The sequence below is a fragment of the Somniosus microcephalus genome, chromosome 3 (assembly GCF_052327205.1).
Source record: "Somniosus microcephalus isolate GS21.2 chromosome 3, FLI_Smic_1.0, whole genome shotgun sequence".
In the NCBI taxonomy this organism is placed as follows: domain Eukaryota; kingdom Metazoa; phylum Chordata; class Chondrichthyes; order Squaliformes; family Somniosidae; genus Somniosus; species Somniosus microcephalus.
The window spans coordinates 58,321,085-58,348,745 of NC_140989.1; the positions used below are offsets into that span (position 1 = coordinate 58,321,085).

The 27,661-nt window shown below is 48.7% G+C and overlaps 1 protein-coding gene across 1 annotated transcript in view; it reads left to right on the forward strand.

Annotated features, from left to right (window-relative positions):
- Positions 1-27,661, forward strand: part of thada (THADA armadillo repeat containing) — a 502,870-nt gene that overhangs the window by 97,448 nt on the left and 377,761 nt on the right. The window contains exons 22-23 of the mRNA XM_085980649.1: positions 5,697-5,829; positions 6,990-7,112. Coding sequence (XP_085836775.1) covers positions 5,697-5,829; positions 6,990-7,112 — 256 coding nt within the window. The remainder of the gene's footprint in view (positions 1-5,696; positions 5,830-6,989; positions 7,113-27,661) is intronic.

Sequence of the window (27,661 nt, forward strand, 5' to 3'; positions counted from 1 at the left end):
CAGCATCTGTGAAGAGACGCTCGGTCACTCGACCAGGAAACACCAAGACTGGTTCGACGAGAACGACCAGGAGATCCAGGAGCTAATAAGCCTCAAGTGCAAGACATTCCTGATCTGGAAACAGCAACAGAACACGAGAGCAAGAAAGCAGCTCTCCAGACGCCTGAAGGCCGAGGTCGAACAAAAAACTCGCGACCTAAAGAACAGATGGTGGGTGGAGGAAGCGCAGGAGATCCAGCAGCTAGCCGACAACCACACGTGCGTGGATTCTTTCGCGCAGTCAAGACCACCTACGGCCCAAGCACCCAAGGTCCTGTCGCACTGCAGGCCAAGAACGGAGGGGTACTCATCAAGGACAGAGAGGCAGTCGGTGCCCGCTGGAAGGAGCACTTCGAAGATCTCCTTAACCGAGACTCTGTCTTCGACACGAGTGTCCTCAACTCCATCCCGCAGCATGCTACCCGCCACCACCTCCGCACAATCTCAGCCGGCATGAGGTTGAAAAGGCCATCTGACAACTGAAGAACAGCAAAGCCTCAGGAGCAGATGGAATCCCCGCCGAGGCGCTAAAACATGGTGGAGAAGCACTATTGGTGCGAATACATGAACTCATTTCTCTTATCTGGAAGGAGAGCATGCCAGAGGATCTCCGAGACGCCGTAATTGTGATCATCTTCAAGAAAGGTGACAAGTCCGATTGCGGTAATTACAGAGGAGTATCCCTGCTGTCTGCCACAGGGAAAGTCATCGCAAGAATCCTCCTCAATCGCCTTCTCCTAGTGGCTGAAGAGCTCCTCCCAGAGTCGCAATGCGGATTCCGCCCACTAAGGAACACAATGGACATGATCTTCACCACGCGTCAACTACAAGAGAAATGCAGGGAACAGCACCAACTGCTGTATGTGGCCGCCTTTGACCTCACAAAGGCCTTCAACACCGTCAACTGTGAGGGATTATGGAGTGTCCTCCTCAAATTCGGCTGCCCTCAAAAGTTTGTCACCATCCTCCGCCTGCTTCACGACAACATGCAAGCCGTGATCCTGACCAACTGTTCCACCACAGACCCAATTCACATACGGACCGGGGTCAAACAAGGCTGTGTCATCGCACCAACGCTCTCCTCGATCTTCCTTGCTGCAATGCTCCATCCCGCTGGAGTGGAGCTAATCTATAAAACAAACGGGAAACTGTTCACTCTGTCGCCTCCAGTCCAGATCCAAAGTCGTCCCATCCTCTGTCATCGAATTACAGTATCCAGACGACGCTTGCATCTGCGCTCACTCTGAGGCCGAACTCCAAACCATCGTCAACACCTTCACCGAAGCGTACGAGAGCATGGGCCTTGCACTAAACATCCATAAGACAAAGGTCCTCTACCAACCTGCCCCCGCCACGCCGTACTGCTCCCCGATTATCAAAATCCATGACGAGGCCTTGGACAACGTGGACCACTTTCCATACCTCGGGAGCCTACTGTCAACAAGGGCAGACATCGATGACGAAGTCCAACACTGCTTTCAGTGTGCCAGTGCAGCCTTTGGTCGCCTGAGGAAGAGAGTGTTTGAAGACCAGGACCTCAAACCCAGCACCAAGCTCATGGTCTACAGAGCAGTAGTGATACCCGCCCTCCTGTATGCTTCAGAGACATGGACCATGTACAGCAGGCACACAAAGCATTGGAGAGGTACCACCAATGCTGCTTCCGCAAGATCCTGCAAATCCATTGGCAGGATAGGTGCACCAACGTCGGTGTTCTCGCTCAGGCCAACATCCCCAGCATCAAAACTTTGACCACGCTCGATCAGCTCCGATGGACAGGTCACATCGTCCGCATGCCCGATACGAGACTGCCAAAACAAGTGCTCTATTCTGAGCTCCGACACGGTAAGAGAGCCCCAGGTGGGCAGAGGAAACGCTTCATGGACAGCCTCAAAGCCTCCTTGAAAAAGTGCAACATCCCCACCGACACCTAGGAATTCCTGGCCCAAGACCGCACAAAATGGAGGAGAAGTATCTGGGAAGGCGTGGAGCACCTCGAGTCTCTTCGCTGGGAGCAAGCGGAAGTCAAGCGCAAACAGCGAAAGGAGTGCACGTCAACCCAAGCATCCCACCCACCCGCCCCTTCAACCACCTTCTGCCCCACCTGTGACAGAGACTGTAGGTCCCGCATTGGACTCATCAGTCACCTGAGAACTCATTTTTAGTGTGGAAGCAAGTCATCCTCGGTTCCGAGGGACTGCCTAAGAAGAAGACACTGTTCCAACGAAGCTCGAGGAACTGCACCTCATCTTTCGATTTAGGCACATTACAGCCTTCTGGACTCAACATCGTGTTCATCAATTTCAGACCATAACCTCTGCCCCTATTTTTTTTCACATGGCAGCTGTTGATGATTCTGCCATTCCCATTTACACCTCATCTAGACTCATCTTTTGTTTTTTAACTTGTCCCATTACCATCTCCATTTGCCCTGAACCATCATTCCTTTTGTTATTTAATCTCTCCTGCCTTCCACCCGATCACAGACCCCTTTTGTTCTTTCCTCCCCGTCTGCCTTTCCCTGCCCTTACACTTGCTTAAAATTCTGTTACATCTGTAACTTTTTCCAGTTCTGTCGGAGGGTCATCGACCTGAAACGTTAACTCTGTTTGTCTCTCCACAGAAGCTGCCTGACCTGCTGAGTATTTCCAGCATTTTCTGTTTTTATTACAGCAACCTCATGATGTTGCATCATGATGTCAGTACAAAGAGAATAGCATCGTGCACACTTAATTTAAATGATAAAGTGGCTGGAATCAATTTGACTTTTATGTTGCTGCTTATCGGTTCATGTTTTTGATTGATTTTCAGAAGCCCGTTTGTATCACTACCTTTTCTGAGAAATATTATAGAAAATTATTTTGTCAATCATTTTCTTCCACGTACTTGGATTTATTCCTTCTTTCACCCTGGCCATGCACCATTCACTGTCTAAGTAGCCAGATTGGTGTTCAAGTGCATCTCCCTATGTCCTCCTTAAACTAGGAGGTGCAAAATCAGCGGATCTAGCCAGCAGTTGTCACTCCTCCCCCATGGAGTCCTTTTATGCCTGGAATCTAATCTTGAAATTTATTTTGTATAGCTAAATTGTTTTCTCTCTTTCTCCCGTTTAATGTCTCCTGTGCATTGCATACAGATCTACAGTAATTTCCCTTCCCTTTCTTTGGCAAGATGCTTGACCTCCACCCTGTTTCTTTCCCCAACCATCTAGCCAAAATCAGGAACTTGTGGTGTGGGAAATTGTGAATGCTGCAGCTGGTTAGTAATGCCACTAAATGAACTTGCTGTATGAATTTGACCACCCTAGAATGTAATTTAACATTTTTAGATCGGTACTGTGTGCATTCAGGATGATCTAATGGATGTGTGTAGTGCCACTGGTTTTGTGGAGGGATTTGGAACTGATAAAAGCACAAGGTAACAGAGGAGAGCTTTTATCAGCCGTCTGCGCCATTCAGTATTGTGTTTTTTCTCAGATTTCAACCACAGTAAGAAGCATGAGAAGACTGTCAATGTCGATCTTTCTTGGTTTTACTCAATACTTTTGTTTATTGAATCAGTATTCCTGTAAATTCGTATTCCCATTCTCTTTCTTCCCTAGCCTCCCACCCACCCCCCCCCCCAAGTATTACAGAACGCGTACATTTTCATGAAATATTTATTAAAACATTTTTTCCTTTTAATATCTCTGCCTTTCTGCCTCTGTGTGACATTGTACTGCTATATATCAAAGGATAGAAACGTTTGCAGGGCAGGATAGGGGTCTCGACAATGAACTATTTCAGATGAGCATTTCATCCTCTGGCCAGACCAAAAACTGGCATAGAAGATGTCTGAGGCTTGACTTTGGGCCCATGATTTTTTTCCCCAAGGGAGAAAGGGTACTGCTAAAGCTACTATGCTGCAAATTAGTTCTGGATAAAATGTTTTGTGTGATCCAGCATTGTTTAGTTAGAGGCTCGCAGCCACAGTGTGGTTTTTGACAGGGTGGTTCTGCACAGATACTATTTTTTTTACTTCCTGCCTACGAGAAAGAGCTTTAATGATTTGCGTTAGTTCCTCGTTGGTCTGAATAAAGACATTTGATTGTCAAACAACCACAGTCGTGGGCTATCATTCATGTTCTTCGCGATTAATTTCTAATAATCACCCTGGACTTTTGTGAAGTTGAAAGAACTCAGATGGGGCTGCATGATCAGGATTTTGCCCCACCCATCAGGGTTTTGGTTACTATTTTTTAAATACATGGTTCATAAGGCCTGCCAAGAATATATGCATGAAGAATCTTTCTGGTACTAAAGGCTAATTGATGCCTAGATTCAGTCCTGCTTCCTGCTGCTTAATGACATAATGTATAATGGTCACTGCTCACATTGAGAAGGGATTTCAGTCTGTGCTGTGATGGCTGCAGCTGTCGCTGGAAAAATGTGGAATTGTCATCTGCTGCCCCCCACCCCCCAAAAAAGAAAGCATTTCCAAAAGACTGCCTCATCTGGGAGGGAAGTCACATACACTCTTCCTAACTGTGAAGGATCAGCCAGGGAATATAGAATTTCCTCACTTAGGAATTGTAACACAACTGGTGTCCGGTTGGTAGCAAGGACAGGCTGCACAATTTTAATAACTGTTGAAAGTTGCTTGATCTTATTCTTCATCTCTTGGTCCTGTATGCATAACGATGCACTCTGCCTTCCTACTTGCAAGGCATCATCCCAAGCTGGGAACCTTCAAGTTGGTGGCAGAAATGAGCAACTATTGCGGAGCAACCTTGGGCTGTTGAAGCAAATGACTTGCATGCCTGACTACTGACTGTCCAACTGCTTTTCAGTAGGGCTGTGTATGGTTTAAGGTATCTTTAACATCATTTAGAGAGCTTGAAGGAGTCTGGGCTGGCATGGTTATGGTAAGTATGAAGCTTGGTGGAGGAGTGATAAAAGATAATGCCCTGGGTGCAGCTGGTAGCTGTACCTGCTGGAGCACAGATGGCTTCTGCCCCCCAAAAAAAAAACAACAACAGTAGGCAAAGTAAAGATATTCTTGTGCATGCAAAGTAAGCATAACTGGAGCACAGCAAACCGGAGCAACAGGGCTTTCAGCTGGTAACCACCTGAAAGACATATACAATAAATCTCAAATATTTGCTTATGCTATGAAGTGCCTTTTATGTGGTTCCTCAGACTTTTTTCAATATTCTATGAAGAACATTAACTCTGACAGTGGTATCCAAGGTTCACCTAATAGAACTCCACTCGGTACACATACCAGTTTGAGATAAGGCAGTATGTAATGTGAAAGAATATCATTTTTTATACAGCCTTTACTGTTTCCTCTACATCAAATAAATGGGTACCAACAAGTTTAGACATGATTTAAAAGTAAAATGTTGACAAATCCCCAAGGGGATGGCAGATGACAGAAAACATACGTCACTGGACCTGCACTTCGCTGTCCAAATAACCCTTTTAACTGCAGGCAAATAATTGCTGTATTTTGGTTGACCTAGTTATTTTTCATCAAAGTACATGATGAATATGAGTGAGCTTGCATTTCCAGATGAATCGGACGACTTGTTGTCCTTGTCCTTCTTGGTGGTAGAGGTCACTAAAAGCAACCAAAACTGAATGTGTTAAAGCTGTTGCCTTTTTCCCTATTTCTAGTTGTAATAATAGGGATCTGCAGAAATTACCTCAGAGGTGGCTAGAAGAAGTTCTACAGGAAATTAAATCCAGTGTCCCTGCTTCCAAACTGTGTGCCACTCGACGCAGCGCTGGAATCCCATTTTACATTCAGGTATGGGAGTGGCGGGGTTCGTTGGTTAAGGTTAATGCTTTTATTCACAGCTTATCATCTGTTGCCTTCTATGAGTCAGTGCAGGATTTCTGTTGTTGAGGTGCACGGAGAGACCACTCCTTATCATTGGAGGTGTGAGGATCGGAAATCATTTTATTGTAAAGTAATACAATAGGGACAAAATAGCTAACCTCTAAGTTTTGTTAAATTCACTTAGAGCAGTATAAATTTATGTAACATGTTATGAAAATGTAGATGGTAATAGAGCAACAGCCCGAGTAATGATACAAAAGCAAAATACTGCGGATGCTGGAAATCTGAAATAAAAACAGAAAATGCTGGAAATACTCAACAGGTCAGGCAGCATCTGTAGAGAGAGAAACAGAGTTAACATTTCAGGTCGATGACCCTTCGTCCTAGTACAGGAAACTTTCTGGTATCCGGCACGGACGGGACTGACGTGGTGCCGGTTCATCAACAATTCCGGATAACCGAACGCTATAGTAAAAGATACGGAGCTCAGAGCTCCGTATAGAGCAACAAACCCTACAGCTTCAAAACAATCGGCACAAGTTGCAAGCGTCTCTGTAGCTTAGCAACAGCTTCAGCTACACCCTTGCACAGCAACAAATCAATTTTAAAAAAGTAACTAAAAGTAAAAAAAGTTACCTGAACTGACTCCTGAATTTTGCCGGTGGATAGAGCGTTCTGGTTATTTAGGGGCCGGTTAATCGAAAGTTTCCTGTAATGATATTTTCTTTTCAATTCTGCTTTGGCTCGGGTTCAAACACAAAACCAACAATTACATGTTTGCAGTTCTCAGCAGGACAAGGTGGGAAGTGGTCCCTCTAAGGAATGTGGGAGGAATTGATTATTCACTCTTTAAGGATGCTGTGTTGTGATGAGGCATTAATTTCAGGCTGTTTCATAAAGTTACATTTTGCTTTGGTAAATGTAGAGGAGTCTGCAGCTTATTTTTCTACCTTTTTTATAGGCAGATAAATGTATGTGCAGATTGAGGAGGGAGAACAAAATGGTACGGGGAAACTAAACCTAGTTAAATCAAATATAACTTGAGGAAAAAAACATCCAATTCAAGGGTATAAGGATAAGAGGGGTCTTTAAAATTGATCATACATTTTATTTTTCTCCCTCTGCAGGCCTTGGTGTCTTCTGAACCCAAGGGCTCCAACTTGGGTCTTCTGAAACTGACGATGAAGGAATTGATCTCACTTGCCATACCATTAGCCAAGTGCCAGGATGATCACACCACCATTCCACAGGTAGCAAAGAGACAAGAGTTGTAGACTGCCATTTTGGATTATATTTTAAGAGTGGAATTTATTAACAATGTACTCTGAATTGTCCTTGTTATTGAATTATTTCATAGGGTATGGTAGCATAGTGGTTATGTTACTGGACTAGTAATCCAGAGACCTGGACTAATGATCTGGAGACGGGAGTTCAAATCCCACTACGGCAGCTGGGGAATTTAAATTCAGTTAATTAAATAAATCTGAAATAAAAAGCTACAGGTCAGGCAGCATCTGTAGAGATGATTTCTCAATGGGGAGCTTTTGGAGGCGGGACTCCCACTTTTCGGGTTTTAGTCCTGCCTCCATCAACTTCTGGCCAACCCATGCTATTTTCCCTTGATTAACCTTGTTAAGCCCGCCCAGCGGCTTAGCAGGCCAATTACGGGAAAGCCGGTTGCAGAGAACGTCAACGTATGACGTTTCATCTGTCAAAAACTTTTGACAGATGAATTGTCATCATTTGACAGCTCTGTGAAGCTGTCAAACACTGACATTCTCTGTAGTTTCATGAGGTCTTGAATTCAAGACCTCATCAAACTTCTTTCTTTTGCAGAAATGAGATGGTTGTTGCATTGGAGAATGCAACGGCCATCTGTCATCTCCAACACGGAGTTCTGAGACTCTCTGCATACACACCGACTGAAGCCTGCGGGAAGAAACAAAGATGCGTACGCTTTTACTAACACTTTGCACTTACCTCAGATACTCACGTCTCCACACTTGCACCCATCACTTACCATCACAGCACACTTTTGCACCCCGACCCCCGCAGACCCAGTACTCGCCTCGCTGACCTGGCAGGTTTCGGAGCCTTCGGGAAGCCCGCACTTGTGAGGGCAAAAAGGGGATAATCCTATTTTCTGCCTGTTAACAACCTGTTTGCTGTCCAACTACCAGGGGTTTGCTGTCCCCTGTAATTTCCAGTCCACCCTCCTTTTTTTCTCCCTTTTTGTATCTGCTTTGTTTATATCCTCAATTCCAAATCATTGATAAGAAACAAAGAAAGACTTGCATTTTATATATGTGCAAAGTAAACGACAATAGCCCCAACTCGAATCCCTGAGGCTGGCTGCTCATCATTTTACTTTCTGATTCAGCTACGCTTTGCTTTGTATGACTGAACCAAATCCTGATACACTCCAGAAGCTCGTCCTCTCCCCATTCTGTACCTTATAATTTCATGGATCAATTTCCTGTGCGGCACCGTGTCTGATACAGTTAGCGGTTAAAAAAAAAAATCTCAGCATGTTTCATGTGTATCACATTTTGTGCCAACTGACTCCAGGAGAAATTGCTTTTCACGATCCGAGTTACTAATAACATGGCTTCTCTGGGTGCTAAATACTGGGCAGACAAGGTTACTGTGACTGGCAAAAACAGACAAAAATCTGAGGTGATGCAATTTAGTTTAAAAAAAGTAACAGCAGTAATTATTACTCTGCATGGAAGTAGGCTCTGTGCTATAGAAGAACAGATGGACTTGGGGATACAGGTTCACAGGACATTAAAGGTTGCACCTCCGCTTGATAAGGCTGTGAAAAATGCTAATAGAATTCGAAGTTTAATCTCAAGAGGTATAGAATAAAGAAGCCAAGAGATAATAATGAGCCTATATAAAACCTTAAGACCTCAGTTAGAGTACTGTGTGCACTATAGAAAGGGTATTGAGTCAGAGAGGGTACAGCACAGATTCACTAGGATGTTGCCTGGTATGAAGAAAGACTTGAAAAATTGTCTTTTTTTGTTAGAACGATGCAGATTACAGGATGATGTAATAGTAGTGTTTAAAATTATGAAAGGATGGGTCAGGGTAAATAGTAACAAACTGTTTCCAGTAGTTAAGGGGTCAAGAACAAAAAGCATACTTGTAAGATTAAATGCAAGAGATTTATAACAGAAGGCAGGAGAAATGTCTTCACATAGTGTTATGAATTCACTTCCAGGGTTAGTGGTTGAGGCCGAAACTATGTTGACCTTCAAGATTGTGTTGGCTAGGTGGATGAAGGCAAAGGGATATGGGAGCAAGGTGGATAAATGTAATCAGATCCAATTGCTCACTTGGGTAAATGCTGACATGGACTGGTTGGGCCGCATGGCCTGTTTCTGTGTTGTAACCTCTATGTATTTAACTTATTTTGTAATGGGGCAGGTTGTGCTCCAAAATACATTGCGTTTGTGCTATTGTATTTGTGTAGTTGGTAGTGAAACTAGAGCCTGTATGTTTGTGGAGACCTTTCGTGGGCCGCAGCTGGCATATAAGAGAAGAGGTCACCACCTTTTTTGTAATCCACTTATTTATATACATTTTGCTCTTAAGATGTTTTTAATCTTTGTCAACTTTTCATCCTCAACTAAAATTACCACATTTATTGGAAAAAAGCTGAAGCTGTGCCCTTGTTTCTGTCTGATATAGGATGTATGAATGATTAAAACCTCGCGACAGGTTATGAGGGGTATTTCCCAGTAATACTTAACCAAATTGTGAAGAGTTCGGGTTACGTTGTATAAAGCAAATGTTACTTTTGAGAAGTAGAACACCAGACTTTTTTTCTTGTGGGGTGGGAGGGAGGATGGAAAATGTCTCTGACCAACAGCTCTCTACTGAACTGTTCAGTAAAAGACGTGGACCTCATAGAGTCATAGAGTAATACAGCACGGATAGAGGCCCTTCGGCCCATCGTGTCCGCGCCGGCCATCAAGCCCTGTCTAATCTAATCCCATATTCCAGCATTTGGCCCGTAGCCTTGTATGCTATGGCATTTCAAGTGCACATCCAAATGCTTCTTAAATGTTGTGAGGGTTTCTGCCTCCACAACCCTTTCAGGCAGTGAGTTCCAGACTCCAACCACCCTCTGGGTGAAAAAGTTCTTTCTCAAATCCCCTCTAAACCTCCCGCCCTTTACCTTGAATCTATGCCCCCTAGTTATCGACCCCTCTACTAAGGGAAAAAGCTCCTCAGCATCCATCCTATCTATGCCCCTCATAATTTTGTACACCTCAATCATGTCCCCCCTCAGCCTCCTCAGCTCCAAGGAAAACAAACCCAACCTGCCCAGTCTCTCTTCATAGCTGAAGCGCTCCAGCCCTGGTAACATCCTGGTGAACCTCCTCTGCACCCTCTCTAACGCGATCACATCCTTCCTGTAGTGTGGCGACCAGAACTGCACACAGTATTCCAGCTGTGGCCTAACCAGTGTTTTATACAGCTCCATCATAACCTCCTTGCTCTTATATTCAATGCCTCGGCTAATGAAGGCAAGTATCCCATATGCCTTTTTTACCACCTTATTCACCTGTTCCGCCGCCTTCAGCGATCTGTGTACTTGCACACCCAGATCCCTCTGACCCTCCATCTTGCCTAGGGTCTTTCCATTCATTGTGTATTCCCTTGCCTTGTTAGTCCCCCCAAAGTGCATCACCTCGCACTTTTCCGGGTTAAATTCCATTTGCCACTGTTCCGCCCATCTGACCAACCCATCTATATCGTCCTGCAGACTGAGGCTACCCACCTCGCTATTTACCACCCTACCAATTTTTGTATCATCCGCGAACTTACTGATCATACCTTTTACATTCATATCCAAGTCATTAATGTAGACCACAAACAGCAAGGGACCCAGCACCGATCCCTGTGGTACCCCACTGGCCACAGGCTTCCAGTCACAAAAACAACCTTCGACCATCACCCTCTGCCTTCTGCCACTAAGCCAGTTTTGTATCCAATGTGCCAAGGCACCCTGGATTCCATGGGCTCTTACCTTCTTGACCAGTCTCCTGTGCGGGACTTTATCGAAGGCCTTACTGAAATCCATGTATACCACATCCACTGCGTTACCCTCATCCACACACCTAGTCACCCCCTCAAAAATTCAATCAAATTAGTCAGACATGATCTTCCCTTGACAAAGCCATGCTGACTATCCCTGATTAATCCTTGCCTCTCCAAGTGGAGACAAATTTTGTCCCTCAGAATTTTTTCCAATAATTTTCCTACCACTGATGTTAGGCTCACTGGCCTGTAGTTCCCCGGTTTTTCCCTACTACCCTTCTTGAATAATGGTACTACATTAGCGGTTCTCCAGTCCTCTGGCACATCCCCTGTGGCCAGAGAGGTCCTGAATATATGTGTTAGAGCCCCCGCAATCTCTTCCTTTGCCTTACACAGCAGCCTGGGATACATTTCATCCGGGCCTGGGGATTTATCCATTTTTAGGCCAGCTAAAACCGCCAATACCTCCTCCCTCTCGATGTTAATATGTTCGAGCATATCACGGTCCCCCCGCCCTATTTCTATGTCTACATCGTCCTTCTCCATAGTGAAAACAGATGCAAAAAATTCATTTAGAACCCCTCCTACATCTTCCGGCTCCACACACAGATTGCCACTTTTGTCCCTAATGGGCCCTATTTTTTCCCTAGTTATCCTCTTACCCTTAATATACTTATAGAACATCTTAGGATTTTCCTTTATTTTGCTCGCCAGTGTTATTTCATGGCCCCTCCTTGATCTCCTAATTTCTTTTTTAAGTATCCCCCTGCACTTTTTGTACTCCTCTAGGGCTTCCTCCGTCTTTAGCCTTTTGTATCTACCAAAAGCCCTCCTTTTTTTCCTAATCCATTCACGTATATCCCCTGACATCCAAGGTTCCCTGTGGTTTTTGGAACCACTCTTGACCTTTACGGGAACATGTTGCCATTGTATGATCTCAATCTCCCTTCTGAAAGCCTCCCATTGCTCCGATGTGGATTTTCCTACAAGTAGCTGATCCCAGTCCATTTTGGCCAGAATCCTGCCTTATCCTATTAAAATCGGCCTTCCCCCAATTTAGAACCTTTATTTCCGGCCCATCCCTGTCCTTTTCCATGACCACCTTAAATCTTACCATATTATGGTCACTATCACCAAAGTGCTCACCTACTAGCACTTTTTCCACATGTGCTATGCATTTGAATTTGAATCCCAAGGCAGGGACAGGGTACTGAGTTTGGATGATCAGCCATGATCTCATTGAATGGCGGAGCAGGCTCAAGGGGCCGAATGGCCTACTCCTGCTTCTATCTTCTATGTTTCTATCCTTTGTCATGAGTCTCGTCTCGTCTCTTCTTGACATACAGGCTGGTTAGAACCTATCCAGTCGCATCACAGATTGCAGGTCATAGTGTTGTCTTTTGAGTGGCAATTAAAGCTGCAGTGCTCTGTAATTCATTTTTAACTAATTTTAGAAAAAAATACTTTTCCAACTTCCTTCTCTTTTCCCCGCTGCTGTCCTGGAGGAGCTGACTCACGCTGGGGTACAGTTCCACAGGTGCTGGTAGTTCTCTGGTACGTTGTCCATTCTTTTGCATGCATGCCTAGTTGGTGAGTAATGAAAGAAAGAAAGACTTGCATTTATATAGCGCCTTTCACGACCACCGGACGTCCCAAAGTGCTTCACAGCCAATGAAGTACTTTTTGAAGTGTAATCACTATTGTAATGTAGGCAACATGGCAGCCAATTTGTACACGGCAAGGTCCCACAAACAGCAATGTGATAATGACGAGATAATCTGTTTTAGTGATGTTGGTTGAGGGATAAATATTGGCCAGGACACTGGGGCTAACTCCCCTGCACCTCTTCGAAATAGTGCCATGGGATCTTTTATGTCCACCTGAGAGAGCAGACGGGGCCTCGGTTTAACGTCTCATCCGAAAGACAGCACCTCCGACGGTGCACTGGAGTGTCGGCCTTGACTCAGAGGTGAGGATGGTACGAACTGAGCCACAGCTGACACTCAGGCTGTTGGAAATCTGAAATGAAAATGTAAATGCTGGAAATATACAGCAGCTTTGTTGGTATCTGCAAAAAGAGACAGGCTAATGTTTTGGGTTCTGATCTGGAACATTGGCCTGTCTCTCCTCTTTACAGATGTTAACAGACCTGCTGTATATTCTAATGGCAGGCGATTTAACTGGGGGGGGCCATTACAGCTGAGCCTGATTCTGAGCTCACCAATACTCTCACACTTTCTAATAGGAGTCACTGGACAGTGATCAGAATTGGGAGCACTGGCTGATTGCTGCACCAGCCTTTTGCCTCTACTGCTGCCCAGTTGATTTGTCCTTTTTTAAACGTTTAGCCCTTTCCACAAATGCATTTAATAAAACCTGTACTGATTATTTAAAAAGATAAATCTTTTTTTTTCCCGAAATTCGTTTGTATCACTAACTTGGCAGCAGGCTGTTGACAAAATGTTTCTCGTTTCTGGCAAAATTAGAGATTAGGTAAATGCCATAGAGGGAGTGCAACGAAGGTTCACAAGATTGATTCCTGGGATAAAGGGAAGGCCATTCAGGACTGAGATGAGAAGAAATTTCTTCACACAGAGGGTGGTGAATCTTTGGAATTCTCTACCCCAGAGGCTCAGTCATTGGGTATATTCAAAACAGAAATCGATAGATTTCTGACTAGTAAGGGCATCAAGGGATATGGCGATAGGGCCGGTGAATGGAGTTGAGGCAGAAGATCAGCCATGATCTCATTGAATGGCGGAGCAGGCTCGAAGGGCCGAATGGCCTACTCCTGCTCCTATTTCTTATGTTTTTATTTCAAAAAAAGTGATGCGATTAAAAGAAGCATGGGTTGAATCTTTTGTAATTTTTTTGTTTTGTCTGAACAATCATACTTAATCCCCCTGATACAGAAGCAGAAAATACTGCAAATATACAGCAGGTCTGTAAAGAGAAGAGACAAGCCAATGTTCCAGGTGTAGACCCTTTGTCAGAACCCAAAACGTGAACCGTTCTCTTCGCTTTGCAGATACTAATGAAGCTACTGTATATTTCCAGCATTTTACATTTTCATTGCAGATTTCCAATATCTGCAGTTTTTTCTTTTCTTTTGCCTAATGATTCAGTTGGTTAATGCTGCGCCCAGTGTGGCACATAGAAACATAGAAACATAGAAGATAGGAGCAGGAGTAGGCCATTCGGCCCTTCGAGCCTGCTCCGCCATTCAATGAGATCATGGCTGATCATCCAAATTCAGTACCCTGTCCCTGCTTTCTCCCCATATCCCTTGATCCCTTTAGCCTTAAGAAATATATCCAACTCTTTCTTGAATATATTTAATGAACTGGCCTCCACCGCCCTCTGTGGCAGAGAATTCCACAGGTTCACCACTCTCTGGGTGAAGAAATTCCTCCTCATTTCAGTCCTAAATGTCCTACCTCTTATCCTTAGACTATGACCCCTGGTTCTGGACTCCCCGACCATCAGAAACATCCTTCCTGCATCTAGTCTGTCCAGGCCTGACAGAATTTTATAGGTTTCGATGAGATCCCCTCTCAATCTTCCAAACTCCAGTGAGTATAAGCCCAATCGACACAATCTCTCTTCATACGTCAAAAAAAATTTTTTTTTTTTTTAAATGGCGGATGCAGCGGCTTTGTCTCTCCTGAGACTGAGTGTTTTCACCCTCCTGAGTCTCTTCTGGACTCTGCTGATACGGGAATTGAGGGCAGACCTACCGTACAGCCAGCAGACGCTCCTAGACATCGGGGCTGACTGCGTGCGCCTCACACTCGGCGACATCGATCTGCCTCCCGACATCGCCCGACCCCCGGGACCAGTGTGGCGTCCTTCCCCAGCCGGAAATTGGCGCAGACCGCGCAGGGAACGCAAGCAGAAGCGGGGTAAGAGGGCCGGTATCCAAAACAGGCTGAAGAGGGCCCCACACAAACCCTCCCTCCCAAGTATTTTCCTGGCCAACGTCAGGTCACTAGAAAACAAAATGGATGAGATCAAACTTGATCTCTCCACACAGAAAAGGACAAAGGAATGCTGCGCCATGATCTTCACGGAGACCTGGTTGAACAACGGCATCCCTGACACCACCATCCAACTAGAAGGACGCACGGTCTTCCGCGCCGACAGAACTGCAGACTCCGGTAAGAGCAAGGGAGGCGGTTTGTGCATTTACACTAACAATGCCTGGTGTACTAACACGGACATAATCGATAGATCCTGCTCGGCTTGATTTGCAATTCCTCATGGTAAGGTGCAGACCCTTCTACCTGCCTCGGGAATTCACGGCTGTTATCATCACTGCGGTCTACATCCCACCACACGCTAATGCCAAACTAGCACTGAAGGACCTCTACAGGGCCATCAGCGAACAACAAACTGCGCACCCAGACGGAGCTTTTATCGTCGTGGGGGACTTCAATCACATAAACCTAAAAACTGTACTACCGAAATTCCACCAGAATGTTTCCTGCCCCACGAGGGGAGAACACACTAAATCAAGTCTACACGAGCATTGTAGACGCTTATAAGGCCATTCCCTGCCCCCACCTTGGGAAGTCTGACCACCTCTCCCTGTTTCTAGCCCCGGCATACAAACCGCTCATCAAAAGAGGGAGAACATCAGTGAGAGCAGTGAAAGTATGGCCAGAGGGGGCAGTATCGGAGCTTCAGGATTGCTTCGAACGCACTGATTGGGGCATGTTTGCCCGTAATAACATCGAGGAATACGCATCCACAGTGCTATTCTACATTAACAGCTGCGTCGAGGTCGTCACGACCCATAAAAATATCAGGACATACCCCAACCAGAAACCCTGGATGAACGGAGAGGTCCGCTCACTGTTGAAAGCACGCGACGCAGCATTTAAATCTGGCGACGCGGCGGCTTACAGTGCAGCTAGGACCAACCTAAAAAAGGGTATCAGGACTGCCAAGAGGAAACAGACACTGCGGATAGAGGATCATTTCCACAACAACTCGGACCCCCGGTGCATGTGGCAAGGCATCCAGTCCATCACTGACTACAAGGGAAAAAACACCAGCCCCCTGGTTAGTGATGCCTCCCTTCCGGAGGAGCTTAACAACTTCTACGCTCGCTTCGACAGGGACAACGGAGCCGGCTACCAAAGCCTTGCCACCCCCGGAAGACCAGGTGCTCACTCTGTCGACCTCCGACGTAAGGGATGTTCGACGCGGAGTGAACACACGAAAGGCTGCTGGACTGGATAGCATCCCTGGACGGGTACTCGAGGAGTGTGCTGATGTCTTCACCGCCATCTTCAATCTGTCATTGGCCCAGGCAGTAGTCCCTACATGCTTCAAGACCGCCACCATTATTCCTGTGCCAAAACAAACGGCTGTGACGTGCCTGAACGACTATCGACCTGTCGCACTCACACCCATCATAATGAAGTGTTTCGAGAGACTGGTCCTGGCTCACATCAAAGCCAGTGTTCCCGCCTCTCTTGACCAACACCAGTTTGCCTATCGTGCAAACAGATCAACGGAGGATGCAATCACAACTGCTCTGCACTCGGCACTGAATCACTTAGATGGTAAGGAGACCTACATCAGAATGCTGTTCATAGACTACAGCTCAGCATTCAACACTATCGTCCCCAACAAGCTGGCCACCAAACTCCAAACTCTTGGCCTGAACACTTCCCTCTGCAACTGGACCCTGGACTTCCTAACAAACAGACCCCAGTCTGTCAAATTAGGTAACCACACCTCCCCCGCCCCCCCCCCCCCCCCCCCCCACCCCCGCTGACCCTGAACACGGGGGCCCCACAAGGATGTGTGCTGAGCCCCCTCCTCTACTCCCTCTTCACCCACGACTGTGTGGCTGTTCATGGTTCCAACACCATCATCAAGTTTGCGGATGATACCACGGTAGTAGGCCAGATCACCAACAACGATGAGTCAGCCTACAGGGAGGAGGTCCAGCATCTCGTGAAGTGCTGCGCTGATAACAACCTGGCCCTTAACATCAAGAAAACCAAAGAAATCATTGTGGACTTCAGGAAGTCTAAAGGCGGAAGTCACGCCCCCATCCACATCAATGGGGCTGTGGTGGAAAGGGTGGACAGCTTTAAGTTTCTCGGAGTCCACATCACGGAAGACCTCTCCTGGTCCCTCAATACCTCCTCTCTGGTGAAGAAGGCCCAGCAGCGCCTTTATTTCCTAAGGAGGCTGAAGGGATGTAACCTGTCACCCCTGATCCTCTCTAACTTTTACCGCTGCACAATCGAGAGCATCCTGACAAACTGTATCACAGTATGGTATGGCAGCTGTAGCTACTATGACCGGAAAGCCCTGCAGCGGGTAGTCATAGAGTCATAGGCCTAGAAATTCAGCTGTTTGCGCCAGACGTTAGCGCCAGATTTCCGGCGCTATCCACTTAGCGCCCGGGCACCGCCGGATCTGCGCCTACGCCGAAATTCAGCTGGGCTTTAGCGCCGGCGCAAAGTGTTAGCGCCCGGTCAGCTGCGCGCGCATCTTATGACGTCATTCCGTCGTGCAACGCCGTTTGTGCGCCCCAAACCGGAAATTCAGTGGCGCCCGGCCGATGTTGGCGTGGCGCTACTAAGAACTGTGAAATGGAACTCAACAGAGGCCCTGTGGGATTCGGGGAGCGCTAATTAAAGGGCACATCCACTCACCCATAAAAGCTAGCCATTTCGCTGCAATGACTTGACTGGTTTGGATTTCTGCACAGAGAGCAAGGCACAGAGATTACTGATTTCGGACACCATAGGAGAGGTCTTTTTGGCTTCTAGCCAGTGCTTTGACATTTGCATCCTTGTGATTTTGCTGGTTGGAACTTTGTAATGGGGGCTGCATGGGGGGCCAACCCTCAGTTGCGACATTTTGTGCGAAGGGCTGGCATACGCTTTGAGACAGGCCCAGGCATGGCTAGACGCAGAGGGGCCATTAGGCGTCGCCAACGTAGGCCTTACCCAGTCAGGCAATACCGGGAGCAGGTCTCATATCTCACCATGACTGCGGCGCATTGTGTTAAGAGGCTGCGCTTCAGAAGGGAGGTGGTTGAAGAGATCTGCCAGCGGCTTCATGCAGATTTGCAGCCACAGCTCATGTCCAGGGCGTCTCTCTCGGTGGAAGTGAAGGTCACGGTGGCTCTCCGCTTTTATGCAAGCGGCTCCTTCCAAGCCGCTGCTGGGGACATCGCGACCATCTCCCAGTTCGCCGCGCATCGCTGCATCCGACAGGTCACCGAAGCACTTTTCGCGAGGAGCCACCAATTCATCTCCTTCCCCATGACCCAACACAAGCAGGAGCAGCGTGCATTCGGATTTGCCAGGATCGCAGCCTTCCCCATGGTGCAGGGCGCCATTGACTGCACGCATGTGGCTATGCGGCCACCTATCCGCAATGCCGAGCAAGACCGCAACCGGAAGGGCTACCATTCCCTAAATGTGCAGCTGGTGTGTGACCACAGGCAGCGCATCCTAGCTGTCAATGCCCGCTTCCCAGGAAGCATCCACGATGCCTTTATCCTGCGACAGACTACTGTGGCTGACATGTTCCAGGCACAGCCTCAACCAAGGGGATGGCTTCTCAGGGACAAGGGCACCCTTTGTGCACATGGCTCATGACCCCGCTCCGCGCGCCCAGGACCCCAGCGGAGCTGGCATACAACGAAAGCCATCAAGCCACAAGGAACCTAATAGAGCAAACGATAGGCGTCCTCAAGCAACGGTTCCGTTGCCTGGATCGTTCGGGCGGGTCTCTTCAGTATTCGCTGGATAGAGTCTCCCAGTTCGTCGTGGTCTGCTGCATGCTCCACAACCTGGCTATCCGCAGGACTCAGGCACTGCCACCTGACATTGGGCCACCACCTCAGGAGGACGAGCAGGAGGACCCTGAGGAGGAGCAGCACCAGGCCAGGAGGGAGCGACAAGGTCCAAGGGCCGTCCGCCGGGGGCTTATTGCTCGACACTTCTAGGCCCCCTGTCAGGGAATGGCCTGGCCCACTGAACGCAGCCGCTTCGCAAGCCCTCAGCCGGTTAACCCAACAACCACTTGAAACATGACACCTGCACATGGTGAATAAATAAACATCTTTATTTGAAAACCTCAGGGCCCTTCCCACATGGAAGAGCAAAACAGAGAAGACCCCCAAAAAACAGTAACAAACTTCTGTCACTCCCAAAACCTGGGGAGGACTAACATAACATCAGCATCCAAATGGCCTCGTCACTGGCCTAACAAAAACAAGCCCCCCCAACAACACAAAGACCCCCATAAAACAAAAACACATAATGCCCCCCAGAACAGAAGCCCCCGCATCACCCAAACCCTCGGTGAACACACTCTATTGGGTGTGGCGAGAGGGCGAGTGTGTGGACAGGCGTCTTTTGCCCCGGCCCGTCCTGCTGCTGCGCCTCAAGCTGGGCCGTGAGGCTGTGCCGAGGCTGGGGGAAGGATCCTCAGGGCGACAAGGCGTCTCGCCAGATGCCCTTGGGGGTCGGCCTACACGAGGGCGGGCCCGGGAGGGGCCGGCTGGTGGCTGCTGCAGCTGTGGGTGGCCCTCTTCAGTGGCTGCAGGAGCTCCTTGCACCGTGGCTGGGGGAGTGGCAGGCTCGCCTGCACCAATGGGTACAAGGTGGGTGATGCCAGGCGCGCGCTGGTCGCCAGACACACGTGCACTCGGGCGGCCTGGCCGGGGAGCAAGCGCGCCAAACTGTGGGTGGCCAGACCGGTGTGCGGCAGCAGGGCGGCGCCTGGCCTGGCGACGCCTCCCCGCCAGTGCGAGGGTCGCAGAAGTCAGTGCCCCAACTGCGCCGGCATGTCCCCGCATCTGCAGTCCCATTGTCTGGACAGCACCTCTCAGCTGGCGACTGGCGTGCTGCGCTGCATCGAGCTGCTCGACCCCCCTCTCATGCGCTGCCACAAGGAGCTCCACCCCCCTGGCGTGCGCTGCAGCGAAAACCTCGAGGCCCCTGGCCTGGGCTTGGCCGAAAGCCACCACACTTTGAGAGAGGCTTTCGATGGCCTGAGGCATCTGTGCCAGCACCTCCATGATTTCCACGTGGCGGCGCTCCGACGCCGCCGACATCTCGTCCAGGAGGCGCACCTCCTGGGCGACGTCCGAGTCCGGACTGGAGGGCGCCTCCACCCTCTGGCCAGAAGGCTGGCGTGCCGCCGGAGCGCTGCCGCGTGCGGCCACGCCACTGACACCAGGTTCTGCCCTCCCCTCCACCGCCTCCCCCCTCTGGGCAGAAGGGTCGCGTGCCGCCGGAGCCTTGCCGCGGGCGTCCATGCCACTGGGACCAGGTTCGGGGCTCGCCTCCCCCTGGCTCTCCGGCACGCCAGACGTATCCCCTTCATTGGCATGTCCTGGAGCGGAGGAGGGTTCCCCCGAGGTGGCGCCTTCCTGCTGCTCCTCCACGTCCTCCTCCTCCGAGGGCCTGGCTGTGTGGGCTTCAGGGAGCACCTCCTCCTCACCAGCTGAAAGCAGGAAGGCACAAGTGTAGCTTTAGAGTGAGGACAGGCCGACAGCGAGGGAGGCCGCACTGGTGCATTATGCGCATTTATCGGCCACTGGGGAAGGATGTAGATCTGATGCGCGAGGGCAAGGATAGAGGTGCAGCCGGTCCTGTCCTTACCAGTGGGCTCCAGTATAGGGTCGGCGTCGCCGATCACCACAGGCCCAATCACCGGGTGCCGCAGCAGTCGGGCCACCCTCTCTTCCAGAGGCGTCAGCTCCTGGAACTCGCGAGGGCCTCCACCAGTGACACGGAGGCTCCTGGCGTTCCTCGCCAGCTTGGCCTGCAAGAGAAAGGAGGGCGTCTAAGTACAGTGTGGTGCCCTGTAGCTGTGTGTGAGGCCTGCCATGGTGGAATAGCTTGCACAGTGTGGTGCCCTGTAGCTCTGTGTGAGGCCTCCCATGGTGGAATAGCTTGCACAGTGTGGTAAGTGCAGAAAGAGCTCTTGATTAACATGCAAGTGCCATTGCAGCGGCAGCAGGGCTGGCCATTAGACCTTGGATGTCCCTTTGGCCCTAATGGGAGGTGCACATGCAAGGATGAGGGGGACATTGGAAAGGGTACTCACCTTGACCAGCCGACATAGGTCGTTGTATTTCTTGCGGCACTGGTCCGCACTCCTGGGAACATCTGAGCTGGAGGAGACCCTCCGGGCAATTTTGGTCCAGGCCTCCCTGAACTGGCTCCTGGGAGCCTTCCTGCCACTAGCCGGGCAAACGACCCGCCTTCTTTTGTGCACCCCATGAAGGAGCACACCCAGCGCATGCTCAGAGAAGCGTTCGGCTCTTTCACGGGCCCTCTCCATGTCCTCCAGGCGTTGATATGCCACACAACCACTCCTGAGGCCTAGTTGCAGGGCTACAGCATGCAGGGCGTGGCTGCAGTCAAAGTTGACCCTTCCCCCTTTAAGAGCTGGCCGGCGTCAGGGTGTCTGCTGACACTCACCACATGATCGCACCTGCGCTGCGCCCGGAATCGGCGTTATTAGGCTGCATCGCCGGATTAGCGCCTGAACACAGGGTTCCAACGCCTTGTGCAGCGCTCGGCCAAAAAGTTGGCCAAATCTACTGAATTTCGGCGAGCTCGCCTGCACTTTCCGGCGGGCGCTAAATTTGACGAGCGCCCGACTTTAGCGCCGCAATAGCATCAGAACTGAATTTCTAGGCCATAGAGTTTTACAGCACAGAAAGAGGCCCTTCGGCCCATCGTGTCTGCACCGCCCATCCATCCCTGTCCAGTCTAATCCCATTTTCCAGCATTTGGTCCATAGCCTTGTATGCAATGGCATTTCAAGTGCTCATCCAAATGCTTCTTGAATGTTGTGAGGGTTCCTGCCTCTACCACCCTTTTAGGCATTGAGTTCCACATTCCAACCACCCTCTGGGTGAAAAAGTTCCTCCTCAAATCCCCTCTAAATCTCCTGCCCCTTACACTGAATCTATGCCCCCTTGTTACTGACCCCCCTACTAAGGGGAAAAGTTCCTCTTTGTCTACCCTATCTATGCCCCTCATCATTTTGTACACCTCAATCAGGTCCCCCCTCAGCCTTCTTTGCTCCAAGGAAAACAACCCCAGCCTGTTTAGTCTTTCTTCATAGCTGAGGCGCTCCATCCCAGGTAACATCCTGGTGAATCTTCTCTGCACCCTCTCCAAAGCAATCACATCCTTCCTATAGTGAGGCGACCAGAACTGCACACAGTACTCCAGCTGTGGCCTCACCAGCGTTTTGTACAGCTCCATCATAACCTCCCTGCTCTTATATTCTATGCCTCGGCTAATGAAGGCAAGTATCCCATATGCCTTTTTAACCACCTTATCTACCTGTTCCGCTGCCTTCAGGGATCTATGTACATGTACACCAAGGTCCCTCTGACCCTCTGTACTTCCTGGGGTCCTACCACTCATTTTGTATTCCCTTGCCTTATTTGTCCGTCCAAAATGCATCACCTCGCACTTTTCAGGGTTAAATTCCATTTGCCACTTTTCCGCCCATCTGACCAACCCGTTTATATCGTCCTGTAGCCTGAGGCTTTCCTCCTCGCAATTTACCACCCCACCAATTTTCGTGTCATCTGCGAACTTACTGATCATACCTTTTACATTCTCATCCAAATCATTTATGTAGATCACAAACAACAAGGGACCCAGCGCCGATCCCTGAGGTACCCCACTGGACACAGGCTTCCAGTCACAAAAGCAACCTTCGACCATCACCCTCTGCCTCCTGCCACTCAGCCAGTTTAGGATCCAACGCTCCAAGGCACCCTGGATCCCATGGGCTCTTACATTCTTGACCAGTCTCCTATGTGGGACTTTGTCAAAAGCTTTACTGAAGTCCATGTAAACCACATCCACAGCATTTCCCTCATCCACCCCCCTAGTCACCCCCTCGAAAAATTCAATCAGATTGGTCAGACATGATTTACCCTTGACAAAGCCATGCTGACTATCCCCGATTAATCCTTGCCTCTCCAAGTGGAGACTAATTTTGTCCCTCAGAATTTTTTCCAATAATTTCCCTACCACAGATGTTAGGCTCACTGGCCTGTAATTCCCTGGTTTATCCCTGCTACCCTTCTTGTATAATGGTACTACATTAGCTGTTCTCCAGTCCTCTGGTACATCCCCTGTGGCCAGAGAGGTTCTGAAAATTTGTGTCAGAGCCCCTGCAATCTCCTCCTTTGCCTCCCACAGCAGCCTGGGATACATCTTGTCTGGGCCTGGGGATTTGTCCACTTTTTGGCCTGCTAAAACCGCTAGCACCTCCTCCCTCTCGATGCTAATATGTTCAAGTATGTCACAGTCCCCTTGCCCGATTTCTATGTCTGCATCGTCTTTCTCCATAGTGAACACAGATGCAAAAAATTCATTTAAAACCCCGCCTACATCATCTGGCTCTACACACAGATTGCCACTTTGGTCCCTAATGGGCCCTACCCTTTCCCTGGTTATCCTCTTGCCCTTAATATACTTATAAAACATCTTAGGATTTTCCTTTATTTTGCTCGCCAGTGTTATTTCATGGCCCCTCCTTGCCCTCCTAATTTCTTTTTTAAGTATGCCCCTGCACTTTTTATACTCCTCTAGGGCTTCTTCCGTCTTTAGTCTTTTGTAACTGCCAAAAGCCCCCCTTTTATTTCTAATGCATTTTTGTATATCCCTTGTCATCCAAGGTTCCCTTTGCTTGTTGGTCCCACCCTTGACCTTTACAGGAACATGTTGGCGTTGTACTCTCTCTATTTCCCTTCTGAAAGTCTCCCACTGTTTTGATGTGGATTTTCCTATAAGTAGCTGCTCCCAGTCCACTTTGGCCAGATCCTGCCTTATCATATTAAAATCGGCCTTCCCCCAATTTAGAACCCTTATTTCCGGGCCGTCTTTGTCTTTTTCCATGACCACCTTAAATCTCACCGAATTATGGTCACTGTCGCCAAAATGCTCTCCTACTGATACTTCCACCACTTGCCCGGCTACATTCCCCAGAATTAGGTCCAGTACCGCCCCCTCTCTTGTAGGACTTTCTACATGTTGGCTCAAAAAGCTCTCCTGGATGCACTTTAAGAATTCTGCACCCTCTAAGCCTTTCACACTCTGACTATCCCAATTTATATTGGGGAAGTTGAAATCCCCCACTATTATTACCCTATTATTTTTGCACTTCTCTGAGATTTGCCTACATATCTGTTCCTCTATCTCCCCCTGACTGTTTGGGGGCCTATAGTACACTCCCAGCAAAGTGCTTGCCCCCTTTTTGTTTTTAAGTTCTACCCATATGGCCTCATTAGAGGAACCCGCTAATATATCGTCCCTCCTTACAGCAGTAATTGACTCCTTAATTAATATTGCAACACCCCCTCCCCTTTTACACCCCCCTCTGTCTCGCCTGAAGATTCTATACCCCGGAATATTGAGTTGCCAGTCCTGACCCTCCCTCAACCATGTCTCCGTGATAGCAACAATATCGTACTCCCATGTGTTCAACAACAACTTCAGTTCATCCACCTTATTTGCAAGACTCCTTGCATTAAAATATATGCCTTCCAGCCCTGCCATATTCCCTTTTGCCTTCACATATTTGCTCTGCCTTCCCAGCTGACTTGTTTTTTCCTCTGTATTTGGCTGTAAATCACCCCCTACTATAGCTCCACTCTGTACCCAATCCCCCTGCCAAGTTAGTTTAAACCCCCCCCAGCAGTGCTAGCAAACCTCCCCGCAAGGATATTGGTTCCCCTCTGGTTCAGGTGTAAACCGTCCGACTTGTACAAGTCCCACCTTTCCCAGAAGCAGACCCAGTGATCCAGGAAACTAAAGCCCTCCCCCCTGCACCATCCCTTTAGCCACGCATTCATCTGTTCTATCTTCCTATTCCTATACCCACTAGCACGTGGCACCAGGAGTAATCCAGAGATTACAACCTTTGAGGTCCTGCTCTTTAATCCTTCACCTAGCTCCCTAAATTCTTGCTGCAGGACCTCATCCCTCTTTTTACCTATGTCGTTGGTACCAATGTGGACCACGACCTCTGGCTGTTCACCCTCCCCCTCCAGAATGCCCTGCAGCCGCTCAGTGATATCCTTGACCCTGGCACCAGGGAGGCAACAAACCATCCTGGATTCACGTCTACGGCCACAGAAACGCCTATCTGTTCCCCTTACTATAGAATCCCCTACCACTATTGCTCTCCCACTCTTTTTCCCCCCTTCCTGGGCAGCAGGAGCACCCCCAGTGCCAGGAAGTTGGCTGCTGCTGCCTTCCCCTGGTGAGTCATCCCCCTCAACAGTATCCAAAGCGGTATACTTGTTTGAGAGGGGAATGGTCACAGGGGTCTCCTGCACTACCTGCCTGCTTCTATTGCACCGCCTGGTGGTCACCCATTTCCTATCTTCATTTGCAGCCCTTCCCTGCGGTGTGACCAACTCACTAAACGTGCTATCCACGACCCTCTCAGCATCGTGAATGCTCAACAACCCATCCACCCACAGCTCCAGCGCCTCAATGCGGTCTGCTAGTAGCTGCAGATGGATGCATTTCCTGCACACGTGGTCATCAGGGGCAGTGTCCCTGAATTCCCACATAGAGCAAGAGGAGCACATCACGGGGCTGGGCTCTCCTGGCATGACCTTCCCTTTAATTAATTTAAATTAAATTCACTAACACCAATTAAAGATATCTCTAAGGCGCTTGTATAGTCTACCTACAGTCCCTGCTACACCAGAAAAGACCCTAGTAACTATAAACTACAGAGTTAAAGTTTAAAAAAGAGAAATACTCACCAACCAATCACTTACCTGCTCCCTGGTGACGTCACACACTGATTACTTTTTACCTCTCTCCTTGCTGCTGAGTTGGTATGCCTCTGTCTTCGCGCCGGTTTTTAAGCCGGGCTCCTCCTCCGCTGCTGCTCTCCCCCGAACTGGTCGGGCCTCTGTCTTCGCGCCGGTTTTTAAGCCGGGCTCCTCCTCTGCTGCTGCTCTCCCCCGAACTGGTCGGGCCTCTGTCTTTGCGCCGGTTTTTAAGCCGGGCTCCTCCTCCGCTGCTGCTCTCCCCCGAACTGGTCGGGCCTCTGTCTTCGCGCCAGTTTTTAAGCCGGGCTCCTCCTCCGCTGCTGCTCTCCCCCGAATTGGTCGGGCCTCTGTCTTCGCGCCGGTTTTTAAGCCGGGCTCCTCCTCCGCTGCTGCTCTCCCCCGAAAACTGCCCAATGCATTACCGGCACCCGACTACCGACCATAGAGCACATATACCAGAAACGCTGTTTACGGAGGTCACGGTCCATCATCAAAGACCCTACCCACCCCAGCCACAGTCTGTTCGCCCTCCTGCCATCTGGGAGACGCTACAGATGCATTCGCACCCGTACGACCAGATTTAGGAACAGCTTCTTTCCCAGGGCTGTCATCCTACTGAACTCCACAAATAAACTCTAAAGCCTGCACATCTGCCAATGCACTTTATTATGGTTATGTTTATGTTGGTGTATTACAAGCCAAATGTATGTTGAATGTTTAAATGTCTTAATCTAAATGTACACTCTCGGGAGCCGCAAGCCTACATTTCGTTGTACTGCACTGTGCACTAACAATGACAATAAAAGTTGATTTGATTTTGATTTTGATTTGATTCCTGCCATCCCAGGTATCAGCCTGGTGAATCTTCGCTGCACTCCTTCCATGGCAAGAACGTCCTTCCTCGGGTAAGGTGACCAAAACTGCACACAATACTCAAGGTGTGGTCTCACCAAGGCCCTGTACAACTGCAACAAGACATCCTTGTTCCTGTACTCGAACCCTCTCGCAACGAAGGCCAACATACCATTTGCCTTCTTAATCGCCTGCTGCACCTGCATGTTTACCTTCAGCGACTGGTGCACAAGAACACCCAGGTCTCTTTGCACTTCCCCTTCTCCCAATCTATTGCCATTCAAATAATAATCTGCCTTCCTGTTTTTGCCACCAAAGTGGATAACCTCACATTTATCCACATTACAGTGCATTTGCCATGTTTCTGCCCAATCACCTAACCTGTCCAAATCGTACTGGAGTTTCATGACATCCTCCTCACAGCATACCCTCCCACCCAGCTTTGTGTCATCTGCAAATTTGGAGATATTACATCCAATTCCCTCGTCCAGATCATTAATATATAATGTGAACAGCTGGGGTCCCAGGACCGATCCTTGCGGTACCCCAGTAGTCACTGCCTGTCACTCGGAAAACGACCCGTTTATTCCAACTCTTTGCTTTCTGTCCGCCAACCAGTTCTCTATCCAAGTCAATACCTTGCCCCCAATCCCATGTGCCTTAATTTTGCACGCTAATCTCTTATGCGGGACCTTATCGAAAGCCTTCTGAAAGTCCAAATACACCACATCCACTGGTTCTCCCTTATCTATTTTACCAGTTACATCCTCAAAAAATTCCGGTAGATTAGTCAAGCATGATTTACCTTTTGTAAATCCATGTTGACTTTGTTCGATCCTGTCACTGCTTTCCAAGTGCTCTGCTATTACATCTTTTATAATGGACTCTAGCATTTTCCCCACTGCCGATGTCAGGCTTACCGGTCTATAATTCCCCGCTTTTTCTCTGCCACCTTTTTTGAATAGTGGGGTAACATTAGCTACCCTCCAATCCATGGGTACTGTTCCAGAGTCTATCGAGTTCTGGAAGATGACCAGCAATGCATCTACTATTTCTAGGGCCACTTCCTTAAGTACCCTGGGATGT